Genomic DNA, 14,238 nt, shown 5'->3' with positions numbered 1-14,238 from the left:
TGATGATGGAGAGATGTTGATGAGAGTCTACAGCAGGGAGAAGAGACATGATGATGGAGAGATGTTGATGAGTCTACAGCAGGGAGAAGAGACATGATGATGGATGAGATACAGCAGGGAGAAGAGACATGATTGATGTTGATGAGACTACAGCAGGGAGAAGAGACATAATGATGGAGAGATGTTGATGAGACTCTACAGCAGGGAGAAGAGACATGATGGAGAGATGTTGATGAGACTACAGCAGGGAGAAGAGACATAATGATGGAGAGATGTTGATGAGTCTACAGCAGGGAGAAGAGACATAATGATGGAGAGATGTTGATGAGACTACAGCAGGGAGAAGAGACATAATGATGGAGAGATGTTGATGAGTCTACAGCAGGGAGAAGAGACATGATGATGGAGAGATGTTGATGAGTCTACAGCAGGGAGAAGAGACATGATGATGGAGAGATGTTGATGAGAGTCTACAGCAGGGAGAAGAGACATGATGATGGAGAGATGTTGATGAGACTACAGCAGGGAGAAGAGACATGATGATGGAGAGATGTTGATGAGAGTCTACAGCAGGGAGAAGAGATATGATGATGGAGAGATGTTGATGAGAGAGATGTTGATGAGAGTCTACAACAGGGAGAAGAGACATGATGATGGAGAGATGTTGATGAGTCTACAGCAGGGAGAAGAGACATAATGATGGAGAGATGTTGATGAGTCTACAGCAGGGAGAAGAGACATGATGGAGAGATGTTGATGAGAGTCTACAGCAGGGAGAAGAGACATGATGATGGAGAGATGTTGATGAGTCTACAGCAGGGAGAAGAGACATGATAATGATGGAGAGATGTTGATGAGAGTCTACAGCAGGGAGAAGAGACATGATGATGGAGAGATGTTGATGAGTCTACAGCAGGGAGAAGAGACATGATGATGGAGAGATGTTGATGAGACTACAGCAGGGAGAAGAGACATGATGATGGAGAGATGTTGATGAGTCTACAGCAGGGAGAAGAGACATGATGATGGAGAGATGTTGATGAGTCTACAGCAGGGAGAAGAGACATGATGATGGAGAGATGTTGATGAGACTACAGCAGGGAGAAGAGACATGATGATGGAGAGATGTTGATGAGACTACAGCAGGGAGAAGAGACATGATGGAGAGATGTTGATGAGAGTCTACAGCAGGGAGAAGAGATATGATGATGGAGAGATGTTGATGAGAGAGATGTTGATGAGAGTCTACAACAGGGAGAAGAGACATGATGATGGAGAGATGTTGATGAGAGTCTACAGCAGGGAGAAGAGACATAATGATGGAGAGATGTTGAAGAGACAGGGGAGAAGATAATGATGGAGAGATGTTGATGAGTCTACAGCAGGGAGAAGAGACATGATGATGGAGAGATGTTGATGAGTCTACAGCAGGGAGAAGAGACATAATGATGGAGAGATGTTGATGAGTCTACAGCAGGGAGAAGAGACATAATGATGGAGAGATGTTGATGAGTCTACAGCAGGGAGAAGAGACATGATGATGGAGAGATGTTGATGAGACTACAGCAGGGAGAAGAGACATGATGATGGAGAGATGTTGATGAGAGACTACAGCAGGGAGAAGAGACATGATGATGGAGAGATGTTGATGAGAGAGATGTTGATGAGAGACTACAGCAGGGAGAAGAGACATGATGGAGAGATGTTGATGAGACTCTACAGCAGGGAGAAGAGACATGATGGAGAGATGTTGATGAGACTACAGCAGGGAGAAGAGACATAATGATGGAGAGATGTTGATGAGAGTCTACAGTAGGGAGAAGAGACATGATGGAGAGATGTTGATGAGAGTCTACAGCAGGGAGAAGAGACATGATGATGGAGAGATGTTGATGAGAGTCTACAGCAGGGAGAAGAGACATAATGATGGAGAGATGTTGATGAGTCTCTACAGCAGGGAGAAGAGACATGATGGAGAGATGTTGATGAGTCTACAGCAGGGAGAAGAGACATAATGATGGAGAGATGTTGATGAGAGACTACAGCAGGGAGAAGAGACATGATGGAGAGATGTTGATGAGTCTACAGCAGGGAGAAGAGACATAATGATGGAGAGATGTTGATGAGAGTCTACAGCAGGGAGAAGAGACATGATGATGGAGAGATGTTGATGAGACTACAGCAGGGAGAAGAGATGATGGAGAGATGTTGATGAGCAGGGAGAGAGAGATGTTGATGAGTCTACAGCAGGGAGAAGAGACATGATGATGGAGAGATGTTGATGAGACTACAGCAGGGAGAAGAGACATGATGGAGAGATGTTGATGAGACTATAGCAGGGAGAAGAGACATGATGATGGAGAGATGTTGATGAGAGTCTACAGCAGGGAGAAGAGACATGATGATGGAGAGATGTTGATGAGTCTACAGCAGGGAGAAGAGACATGATGATGGAGAGATGTTGATGAGAGAGTCTACAGCAGGGAGAAGAGACATAATGATGGAGAGATGTTGATGAGAGTCTACAGCAGGGAGAAGAGACATGATGATGGAGAGATGTTGATGAGAGTCTACAGCAGGGAGAGTCTACAGCAGGGAGAAGAGACATGATGATGGAGAGATGTTGATGAGAGTCTACAGCAGGGAGAAGAGACATGATGATGGAGAGATGTTGATGAGAGTCTACAGCAGGGAGAAGAGACATGATGATGGAGAGATGTTGATGAGAGTCTACAGCAGGGAGAAGAGACATGATGGAGAGATGTTGATGAGAGTCTACAGCAGGGAGAAGAGACATGATGATGGAGAGATGTTGATGAGTCTACAGCAGGGAGAAGAGACATAATGATGGAGAGATGTTGATGAGTCTACAGCAGGGAGAAGAGACATGATGATGGAGAGATGTTGATGAGAGTCTACAGCAGGGAGAAGAGACATGATGATGGAGAGATGTTGATGAGTCTACAGCAGGGAGAAGAGACATAATGATGGAGAGATGTTGATGAGTCTACAGCAGGGAGAAGAGACATGATGATGGAGAGATGTTTGATGAGATGATGATAGAGCAGTCTACAGCAGGGAGAAGAGACATGATGATGGAGAGATGTTGATGAGTCTACAGCAGGGAGAAGAGACATGATGATGATGTTGATGAGTCTATGTTGATGAGCAGGGAGAAGAGACATGATGATGGAGAGATGTTGATGAGTACAGCAGGGAGAAGAGACATGATGATGGAGAGATGTTGATGAGACTACAGCAGGGAGAAGAGACATGATGATGGAGAGATGTTGATGAGAGTCTACAGCAGGGAGAAGAGACATGATGATGGAGAGATGTTGATGAGAGTCTACAGCAGGGAGAAGAGATATGATGATGGAGAGATGTTGATGAGAGAGATGTTGATGAGAGTCTACAACAGGGAGAAGAGACATGATGATGGAGAGATGTTGATGAGTACAGCAGGGAGAAGAGACATAATGATGGAGAGATGTTGATGAGTCTACAGCAGGGAGAAGAGACATGATGATGGAGAGATGTTGATGAGTCTACAGCAGGGAGAAGAGACATAATGATGGAGAGATGTTGATGAGAGTCTACAGCAGGGAGAAGAGACATAATGATGGAGAGATGTTGATGAGTCTACAGCAGGGAGAAGAGACATGATGATGGAGAGATGTTGATGAGAGACTACAGCAGGGAGAAGAGACATGATGATGGAGAGATGTTGATGAGAGACTACAGCAGGGAGAAGAGACATGATGGAGAGATGTTGATGAGACTCTACAGCAGGGAGAAGAGACATGATGGAGAGATGTTGATGAGACTACAGCAGGGAGAAGAGACATAATGATGGAGAGATGTTGATGAGAGTCTACAGTAGGGAGAAGAGACATGATGGAGAGATGTTGATGAGAGTCTACAGCAGGGAGAAGAGACATGATGATGGAGAGATGTTGATGAGAGTCTACAGCAGGGAGAAGAGACATAATGATGGAGAGATGTTGATGAGTCTCAGGGAGAAGAGACATGATGGAGAGATGTTGAGCAGCAGGGAGAAGAGACATGATGGAGAGATGTTGATGAGAGTCTACAGCAGGGAGAAGAGACATAATGATGGAGAGATGTTGATGAGTCTACAGCAGGGAGAAGAGACATAATGATGGAGAGATGTTGATGAGTCTACAGCAGGGAGAAGAGACATAATGATGGAGAGATGTTGATGAGAGTCTACAGCAGGGAGAAGAGACATGATGATGGAGAGATGTTGATGAGACTACAGCAGGGAGAAGAGACATGATGATGGAGAGATGTTGATGAGAGTCTACAGCAGGGAGAAGAGACATGATGATGGAGAGATGTTGATGAGTCTACAGCAGGGAGAAGAGACATGATGATGGAGAGATGTTGATGAGACTCTACAGCAGGGAGAAGAGACATGATGGAGAGATGTTGATGAGACTACAGCAGGGAGAAGAGACATGATGATGGAGAGATGTTGATGAGAGAGTCTACAGCAGGGAGAAGAGACATAATGATGGAGAGATGTTGATGAGACTACAGCAGGGAGAAGAGACATAATGATGGAGAGATGTTGATGAGACTCTACAGCAGGGAGAAGAGACATAATGATGGAGAGATGTTGATGAGTCTACAGCAGGGAGAAGAGACATGATGGAGAGATGTTGATGATGAGAGACATGATGATGGACAGCAGGGAGAAGAGATGGAGAGATGTTGATGATGATGGAGAGATGTTGATGAGACTCTACAGCAGGGAGAAGAGACATGATGGAGAGATGTTGATGAGAGTCTACAGCAGGGAGAAGAGACATAATGATGGAGAGATGTTGATGAGACTCTACAGCAGGGAGAAGAGACATGATGGAGAGATGTTGATGAGAGTCTACAGCAGGGAGAAGAGACATGATGATGGAGAGATGTTGATGAGAGTCTACAGCAGGGAGAAGAGACATGATGGAGAGATGTTGATGAGTCTACAGCAGGGAGAAGAGACATGATGATGGAGAGATGTTGATGAGAGTCTACAGCAGGGAGAAGAGACATGATGATGGAGAGATGTTGATGAGTCTCACAGGGAGAAGAGACATAATGATGGAGAGATGTTGATGAGGGAGAAGAGACATGATGATGGAGAGATGTTGATGAGACTACAGCAGGGAGAAGAGACATGATGATGGAGAGATGTTGATGAGAGTCTACAGCAGGGAGAAGAGACATGATGATGGAGAGATGTTGATGAGAGTCTACAGCAGGGAGAAGAGACATAATGATGGAGAGATGTTGATGAGAGACTACAGCAGGGAGAAGAGACATGATGGAGAGATGTTGATGAGACTACAGCAGGGAGAAGAGATATGATGATGGAGAGATGTTGATGAGTCTACAGCAGGGAGAAGAGACATAATGATGGAGAGATGTTGATGAGAGACTACAGCAGGGAGAAGAGACATGATGGAGAGATGTTGATGAGACTACAGCAGGGAGAAGAGACATAATGATGGAGAGATGTTGATGAGAGTCTACAGCAGGGAGAAGAGACATGATGATGGAGATATGTTGATGAGAGTCTACAGCAGGGAGAAGAGACATGATGATGGAGAGATGTTGATGAGTCTACAGCAGGGAGAAGAGACATAATGATGGAGAGATGTTGATGAGATACTACAGCAGGGAGAAGAGACATGATGGAGAGATGTTGATGATGGAGAGATGTTGATGAGACTACAGCAGGGAGAAGAGACATAATGATGGAGAGATGTTGATGAGAGTCTACAGCAGGGAGAAGAGACATGATGATGGAGAGATGTTGATGAGAGTCTACAGCAGGGAGAAGAGACATGATGATGGAGAGATGTTGATGAGAGTCTACAGCAGGGAGAAGAGACATGATGATGGAGAGATGTTGATGAGAGTCTACAGCAGGGAGAAGAGACATAATGATGGAGAGATGTTGATGAGAGTCTACAGCAGGGAGAAGAGACATAATGATGGAGAGATGTTGATGAGTCTACAGCAGGGAGAAGAGACATGATGGAGAGATGTTGATGAGACTCTACAGCAGGGAGAAGAGACATGATGATGGAGAGATGTTGATGAGTCTACAGCAGGGAGAAGAGACATGATGATGGAGAGATGTTGATGAGTCTACAGCAGGGAGAAGAGACATGATGATGGAGAGATGTTGATGAGAGTCTACAGCAGGGAGAAGAGACATAATGATGGAGAGATGTTGATGAGACTACAGCAGGGAGAAGAGACATGATGATGGAGAGATGTTGATGAGTCTCTACAGCAGGGAGAATAGACATGATGATGGAGAGATGTTGATGAGTCTACAGCAGGGAGAAGAGATATGATGATGGAGAGATGTTGATGAGACTACAGCAGGGAGAAGAGACATGATGATGGAGAGATGTTGATGAGTCTCTACAGCAGGGAGAAGAGACAATGATGGAGAGATGTTGATGAGTCTACAGCAGGGAGAAGAGACATGATGGAGAGATGTTGATGAGACTACAGCAGGGAGAAGAGACATGATGATGGAGAGATGTTGATGAGAGTCTACAGCAGGGAGAAGAGACATAATGATGGAGAGATGTTGATGAGTCTTTTACAGCAGGGAGAATTGTTTGATGATGGAGAGATGTTGATGAGAGTCTACAGCAGGGAGAAGAGACAATGATGGAGAGATGTTGATGAGAGTCTACAGCAGGGAGAAGAGACATAATGATGGAGAGATGTTGATGAGTCTACAGCAGGGAGAAGAGACATGATGGGAAAAGGATTTAATGGCATTTACCATTACACTAACTTGTTTACCTTAAACCAGGGGAAGGGAGACTAGATTCAGCCCCGGGGAGTGAATGGTCGGGAGGACCTGAACATAACTATAATAATTTTGAACTCTGCAAATTGACAACTAAAACCCAAAACAATGTTATACCTTGATGACATCGAGACAAGATCACGTCTCTTTTTTTTTTTATTCGTTGGAATATTTGGGAAAAGATTTCCTAAATTAAACTAATTTTTTAGTTGAATTCCTGGTGATTTTACAGTCATTTTTACAACAAAAAAAGTCGCAGGCCAGGTTTTTAAACCAGCCCGCCTGTCGCCGACCCCAGTCTTAAACCCATGGGCTGGTTTCCTGGACACAGACTAAGCTTTATGTCGCCGACCCCAGTCTTAAACCCATGGGCTGGTTTCCTGGACACAGACTAAGCTTTATGTCGCCGACCCCAGCCTTAAACCCATGGGCTGGTTTCCTGGACACAGACTAAGCTTTATGTCGCCGACCCCAGCCTTAAACCCATGGGCTGGTTTCCTGGACACAGACTAAGCTTTATGTCGCCGACCCCAGCCTTAAACCCATGGGCTGGTTTCCTGGACACAGACTAAGCTTTATGTCGCCGACCCCAGCCTTAAACCCATGGGCTGGTTTCCTGGACACAGACTAAGCTTTATGTCGCCGACCCCAGCCTTAAACCCATGGGCTGGTTTCCTGGACACAGACTAAGCTTTATGTCGCCGACCCCAGTCTTAAACCCATGGGCTGGTTTCCTGGACACAGACTAAGCTTTATGTCGCCGACCCCAGCCTTAAACCCATGGGCTGGTTTCCTGGACACAGACTAAGCTTTATGTCGCCGACCCCAGCCTTAAACCCATGGGCTGGTTTCCTGGACACAGACTAAGCTTTATGTCGCCGACCCCAGCCTTAAACCCATGGGCTGGTTTCCTGGACACAGACTAAGCTTTATGTCGCCGACCCCAGCCTTAAACCCATGGGCTGGTTTCCTGGACACAGACTAAGCTTTATGTCGCCGACCCCAGCCTTAAACCCATGGGCAGGGAAAAAGTGAAATAAGGCTATTATAAATGGCTATATTAGCATACAGGTCAGCTACAGGTCAGTACTACCCCTAATAATCCATAAAACAAACGTTAGAGTGTAGCCTAGCTGTTCCCATGACAACAACGCTCTAATGGCCAATAAAATCAGAGAGAATCAGGAAGTCTTAATTGAAGTGAATAAGAACCACTTAGTCCTTATTATTAGAAGTGGGTACAGGCAGAGCTCCTGACATGTGATTAGTGATCCAAGTCTCCGACCACTACCTTGTATCCTTTTCCCTCTCGCTCTCATCCAACACTTCCCACACTGCCCCTACTCGGATGGTATCGCGCCGTCCCAACCTTCGCTCTCTCTCCCCCGCTACTCTCTCCTCTTCCATCCTATCATCTCTTCCCTCTGCTCAAACCTTCTCCAACCTATCTCCTGATTCTGCCTCCTCAACGCTCCTCTCCTCCCTTTCTGCATCCTTTGACTCTCTATGTCCCCTATCCTCCAGGCCGGCTCGGTCCTCCCCTCCCGCTCCGTGGCTCGACGACTCATTGCGAGCTCACAGAACAGGGCTCCGGGCAGCCGAGCGGAAATGGAGGAAAACTCGCCTCCCTGCGGACCTGGCATCCTTTCACTCCCTCCTCTCTACATTTTCCTCTTCTGTCTCTGCTGCTAAAGCCACTTTCTACCACTCTAAATTCCAAGCATCTGCCTCTAACCCTAGGAAGCTCTTTGCCACCTTCTCCTCCCTCCTGAATCCTCCTCCCCCTCCCCCTCCTCCCTCTCTGCAGATGACTTCGTCAACCATTTTGAAAAGAAGGTCGACGACATCCGATCCTCGTTTGCTAAGTCAAACGACACCGCTGGTTCTGCTCACACTGCCCTACCCTGTGCTCTGACCTCTTTCTCCCTCTCTCTCCAGATGAAATCTCGCGTCTTGTGACGGCCGGCCGCCCAACAACCTGCCCGCTTGACCCTATCCCCTCCTCTCTTCTCCAGACCATTTCCGGAGACCTTCTCCCTTACCTCACCTCGCTCATCAACTCATCCCTGACCGCTGGCTACGTCCCTTCCGTCTTCAAGAGAGCGAGAGTTGCACCCCTTCTGAAAAAACCTACACTCGATCCCTCCGATGTCAACAACTACAGACCAGTATCCCTTCTTTCTTTTCTCTCCAAAACTCTTGAACGTGCCGTCCTTGGCCAGCTCTCCCGCTATCTCTCTCAGAATGACCTTCTTGATCCAAATCAGTCAGGTTTCAAGACTAGTCATTCAACTGAGACTGCTCTTCTCTGTATCACGGAGGCGCTCCGCACTGCTAAAGCTAACTCTCTCTCCTCTGCTCTCATCCTTCTAGACCTATCAGCTGCCTTCGATACTGTGAACCATCAGATCCTCCTCTCCACCCTCTCCGAGTAGGGCATCTCCGCCGCGGCCCACGCTTGGATTGCGTCCTACCTGACAGGTCGCTCCTACCAGGTGGCGTGGCGAGAATCTGTCTCCTCACCACGCGCTCTCACCACTGGCGTCCCCCAGGGCTCTGTTCTAGACCCTCTCCTATTCTCGCTATACACCAAGTCACTTGGCTCTGTCATAACCTCACATGGTCTCTCCTATCATTGCTATGCAGACCACACACAATTAATCTTCTCCTTTCCCCCTTCTGATGACCAGGTGGCGAATCGCATCTCTGCATGTCTGGCAGACATATCAGTGTGGATGACGGATCACCACCTCAAGCTGAACCTCGGCAAGACGGAGCTGCTCTTCCTCCCGGGGAAGGACTGCCCGTTCCATGATCTCGCCATCACGGTTGACAACTCCATTGTGTCCTCCTCCCAGAGCGCTAAGAACCTTGGCGTGATCCTGGACAACACCCTGTCGTTCTCAACTAACATCAAGGCGGTGGCCCGTTCCTGTAGGTTCATGCTCTACAACATCTGCAGAGTACGACCCTGCCTCACACAGGAAGCGGCGCAGGTTCTAATCCAGGCACTTGTCATCTCCCGTCTGGATTACTGCAACTCGCTGTTGGCTGGGCTCCCTGCCTGTGCCATTAAACCCCTACAACTCATCCAGAACGCCGCAGCCCGTCTGGTGTTCAACCTTCCCAAGTTCTCTCTCACGTCACCCCGCTCCTCCGCTCTCTCCACTGGCTTCCAGTTGAAGCTCGCATCCGCTACAAGACCATGGTGCTTGCCTACGGAGCTGTGAGGGGAACGGCACCTCAGTACCTCCAGGCTCTGATCAGGCCCTACACCCAAACAAGGGCACTGCGTTCATCCACCTCTGGCCTGCTCGCCTCCCTACCACTGAGGAAGTACAGTTCCCGCGCAGCCCAGTCAAAACTGTTCGCTGCTCTGGCCCCCCAATGGTGGAACAAACTCCCTCACAACGCCAGGACAGCGGAGTCAATCACCACCTTCCGGAGACACCTGAAACCCCACCTCTTTCAGGAATACCTAGGATAGGATAAAGTAATCCTTCTCCCCCCCCCCCCCTTACTAGATTTAGATGCACTATTGTAAAGTAGCTGTTCCACTGGATGTCTTAAGGTGAACGCACCAATTTGTAAGTCGCTCTGGATAAGAGCGTCTGCTAAATGACTTAAATGTAAATGTAAATGTAGTGTATGTGTGTGTGTGACAGTGTGTGTGACCGTGTGTGTGTGACAGTGTGTGTGTGACAGTGTATGTGACAGTGTGTGTGTGGTAAAGGCAGAATTTAACCTCCGCGGCTGGTGAGTTGACCTACCTTTGGAGCCACACAGAGCCATAATCAGAGGACTGTTGGTCTTGTCCAGTTCTCTGAGGCAGGCGCTGCCGGCATGGTCTCTGATAACAGACAGCTCCTTCAGGATGAGGGCCTGTTGAGAGACACATCATTATCACTCTAAACCACAGATAATAGAAAAACCTCCAAAATAGACCCACCATTAAAAAGAAAGAGCTATCTCTCCTCCTCACATCAGTCAGAAGCAGAGATGATGAGTTGGCTGGTTTCAAAAGGCCACCAGACATCAGATACAGTAGCTGGTCTAGAAGGAGCACCAGACAATAGATACAGTAGCTGGTCTAGAAGGAGCGCCAGACAATAGATACAGTAGCTGGTCTAGAAGGAGCGCCAGACATCAGATACAGTAGCTGGTCTAGAAAGAGCACCAGACAATAGATACAGTAGCTGGTCTAGAAGGAGCACCAGACAATAGATACAGTAGCTGATCTAGAAGGAGCACCAGACAATAGATACAGTAGCTGGTCTAGAAGGAGTGCCAGACATCAGATACAGTAGCTGGTCTAGAAAGAGCACCAGACAATAGATACAGTAGCTGGTCTAAAAGGAGCACCAGACAATAGATACAGTAGCTGGTCTAGAAGGAGCACCAGACAATAGATACAGTAGCTGGTCTAAAAGGAGCACCAGACAATAGATACAGTAGCTGGTCTAGAAGGAGCACCAGACAATAGATACAGTAGCTGGTCTAGAAGGAGCACCAGACAATAGATACAGTAGCTGGTCTAGAAGGAGCACCAGACATCAGATACAGTAGCTGGTCTAGAAGGCGCGCCAGACAATAGATACAGTAGCTGGTCTAGAAGGAGCACCAGACAATAGATATAGTAGCTGGTCTAGAAGGAGCGCCAGACAATAGATACAGTAGCTGATCTAGAAGGAGCGCCAGACATCAGATACAGTAGCTGGTCTAGAAGGAGCACCAGACAATAGATACAGTAGCTGGTCTAGAAGGAGCGCCAGACAATAGATACAGTAGCTGGTCTAGAAGGAGCACCAGACAATAGATACAGTAGCTGGTCTAGAAGGAGCACCAGACAATAGATACAGTAGCTGGTCAAGAAGGAGCACCAGACATCAGCCAGACAATAGATACAGTAGCTGGTCTAGAAGGAGCACCAGACATCAGCCAGACAATAGATACAGTAGCTGGTCTAGAAGGAGCACCAGACAATAGATACAGTAGCTGGTCTAGAAGGAGCACCAGACAATAGATACAGTAGCTGGTCAAGAAGGAGCACCAGACAATAGATACAGTAGCTGGTCAAGAAGGAGCACCAGACAATAGATACAGTAGCTGGTCTAGAAGGAGCACCAGACAATAGATACAGTAGCTGATCTAGAAGGAGCACCAGACAATAGATACAGTAGCTGGTCTAGAAGGAGCACCAGACAATAGATACAGTAGCTGGTCTAGAAGGAGCACCAGACAATAGATACAGTAGCAGGTCTAGAAGGAGCACCAGACAATAGATACAGTAGCTGGTCAAGAAGGAGCACCAGACAATAGATACAGTAGCTGGTCTAGAAGGAGCACCAGACAATAGATACAGTAGCTGGTCTAGAAGGAGCACCAGACATCAGCCAGACAAACAAAGCTCATGGTGGCTGTTTGATTTGGGGATAGCAGAAATATCAGCTAGTTTAAGGGGGGTGTCACGCCCTGGTCTAAGTATTTTGTGTTTATCTTCATGTATTGGGTCAGGCCAGGGTGTGGCATGGGTTTTTGTATGTGGTGTGTATGTATTGGGATTGTAGCTAGTGGGGTGATCTAGCAAAGTCTATGGCTGTCTGGAGTGGTTCTCAATCAGAGGCAGGTGTTTATCGTTGTCTCTGATTGCGAACCATATTTAGGCAGCCATATTCTTTGAGTTTGGTGTGGGTGATTGTCCTTAGTGTCTTTGTTCCTGTCGCTGTGTTAGTTGACAAGTATAGGCTGTTTCGGTTTTTCGTTACGTTTATTGTTTTGTAGTGTTTGTGTTATTTCGTGTTTACGTTTGTTTGATTAAACATGGATCGCAATCTACACGCTGCGTTTTGGTCCGACTCTCCTTCACCACACCTAGAAAACCGTTACAGGGGGTGTATGATTTGAGGATACCAGAAATATCAGCTAGTTTAAGGGGGGGGTGTGATTTGGGGATAGCAGAAATATCAGCTAGTTTAAGGGGGGGGTGTATGATTTGGGGATAGCAGAAATATCAGCTAGTTTAAGGGGGGGGGGTGATTTAGGGATAGCAGAAATATCAGCTAGTTTAAGGTGGGTGGGGGATTGTTTCAGTTTGGACCAAGCTTCAGGTAAAGACAGGCTTCAGGTGAAGGGAGACGTCATCATTGTGCTTAACTATATCCTTTAAAAAAAACACCACTGAAAGGCTCCTGTTAGAGCCGATTTGGACATATTTGTATAAAAGACTGAACATATATGGAGCTCCATGTATATTTGTGTAAATATATTAAATATTAATGTACATGATGAAATATTAGGTACGTACCTTTATGATTTATATTTACCTGATTGAGATATATTCATTTGTTGTTAGTGTAACTCAGTTTTTGCCCCCTCCCCCCTTGCCTATTCATTGTATTGTGGTAAGTGTGTTAGGATAAAGGCAGGAAGTTGGGCCTTCGGTGGAGGGAGTCCTTGCTAGATGCGGGAGCGGTATAGTTTTTTGACCATACAGACAGGTCATAATATGTATTTTCCATATCAAGTATTCTATGCTTTGATTGGAGAATCATTTATTTGTTAGATATAAGAAGAATAAACATTTATGTTGCACCATATCCCTGGATGTCATTGAATGTTTGGCCGTTTGGAAACCCTGAGTGTGGACTGTATGCGTACCAAACAACCCCGCTTCAGGCTTGGGCAGTGGCTATGGTAAAGACGAAAGGAAGCCACTACAGCTCCAGTTGACTTCATGAAATGTAAAAAGATACTAATCTGATTGGTTATCTTGTGTTTATAGAATCTCCACAGTCTCCTCAGCAGTGAATCCTGACTTGAATTTTCACATCCTCTCGCAAAAGTACATCAAATTACGGCTGCTTAAAAAGGCAACATTTTGCATCAAATTGAGAAAAGTGACTGAGCTGAGAGTCATCTAGTCTGGGATATACCTCCAGCGTCTCCTCAGCCGTGCAGCCTGACTTGAATAATCACATCCTCTTGGTACATCAAATTGAGAAAAGTGACTGAGCTGAGAGTCATCTAGTCTAAGGATATACTACCTCCAGCGTCTCCTCAGCCGTGCAGCCTGGCTGCTGCTGCAGTTTGCCTGTCTTCAGGGCCTCGATGTACTCGTCACACTTGGCATAGCCTCCATCCAGCAGGTCCTGTTTGGCCTTCAGCAGACCCTGGCCTGGGGTCACGTCACCGATACCGATGGAGAAACCCCGGTTGGCTGCAAGGGGTTGATAACGGTCATGTTCAGTAGGGCACACTGGAGCCAAATGCTGGGCAATGGGAAAACTAAAACCAGCATGGTAAAGTATGACAACGTGTAAACCTACACTATATTACCATTATATAGCAAAGGGTTTATAACGGTCATGTTCAGTAGGGCACACTGGAGC

At 46.7% G+C, this 14,238-nt stretch overlaps 1 protein-coding gene across 2 annotated transcripts in view; it reads right to left on the bottom strand.

Annotated features, from left to right (window-relative positions):
* The window catches only part of polr3a (polymerase (RNA) III (DNA directed) polypeptide A), a 118,713-nt gene that overhangs the window by 77,911 nt on the left and 26,564 nt on the right, over positions 1-14,238 (bottom strand). For both annotated transcript variants that reach the window (XM_065022963.1, XM_065022964.1), the window contains exons 16-17: positions 13,894-14,066; positions 10,621-10,732 (exon numbers count right to left, since the gene is read on the bottom strand). In XM_065022963.1, coding sequence (XP_064879035.1) covers positions 10,621-10,732; positions 13,894-14,066 — 285 coding nt within the window. The remainder of the gene's footprint in view (positions 1-10,620; positions 10,733-13,893; positions 14,067-14,238) is intronic.

Source organism: Oncorhynchus nerka, linkage group LG10 (assembly GCF_034236695.1).
Source record: "Oncorhynchus nerka isolate Pitt River linkage group LG10, Oner_Uvic_2.0, whole genome shotgun sequence".
Lineage (NCBI taxonomy): Eukaryota > Metazoa > Chordata > Actinopteri > Salmoniformes > Salmonidae > Oncorhynchus > Oncorhynchus nerka.
The sequence above is the reverse complement of the archived record's forward strand: the minus strand, read 5'-3'. Positions and strand labels throughout refer to the sequence as shown.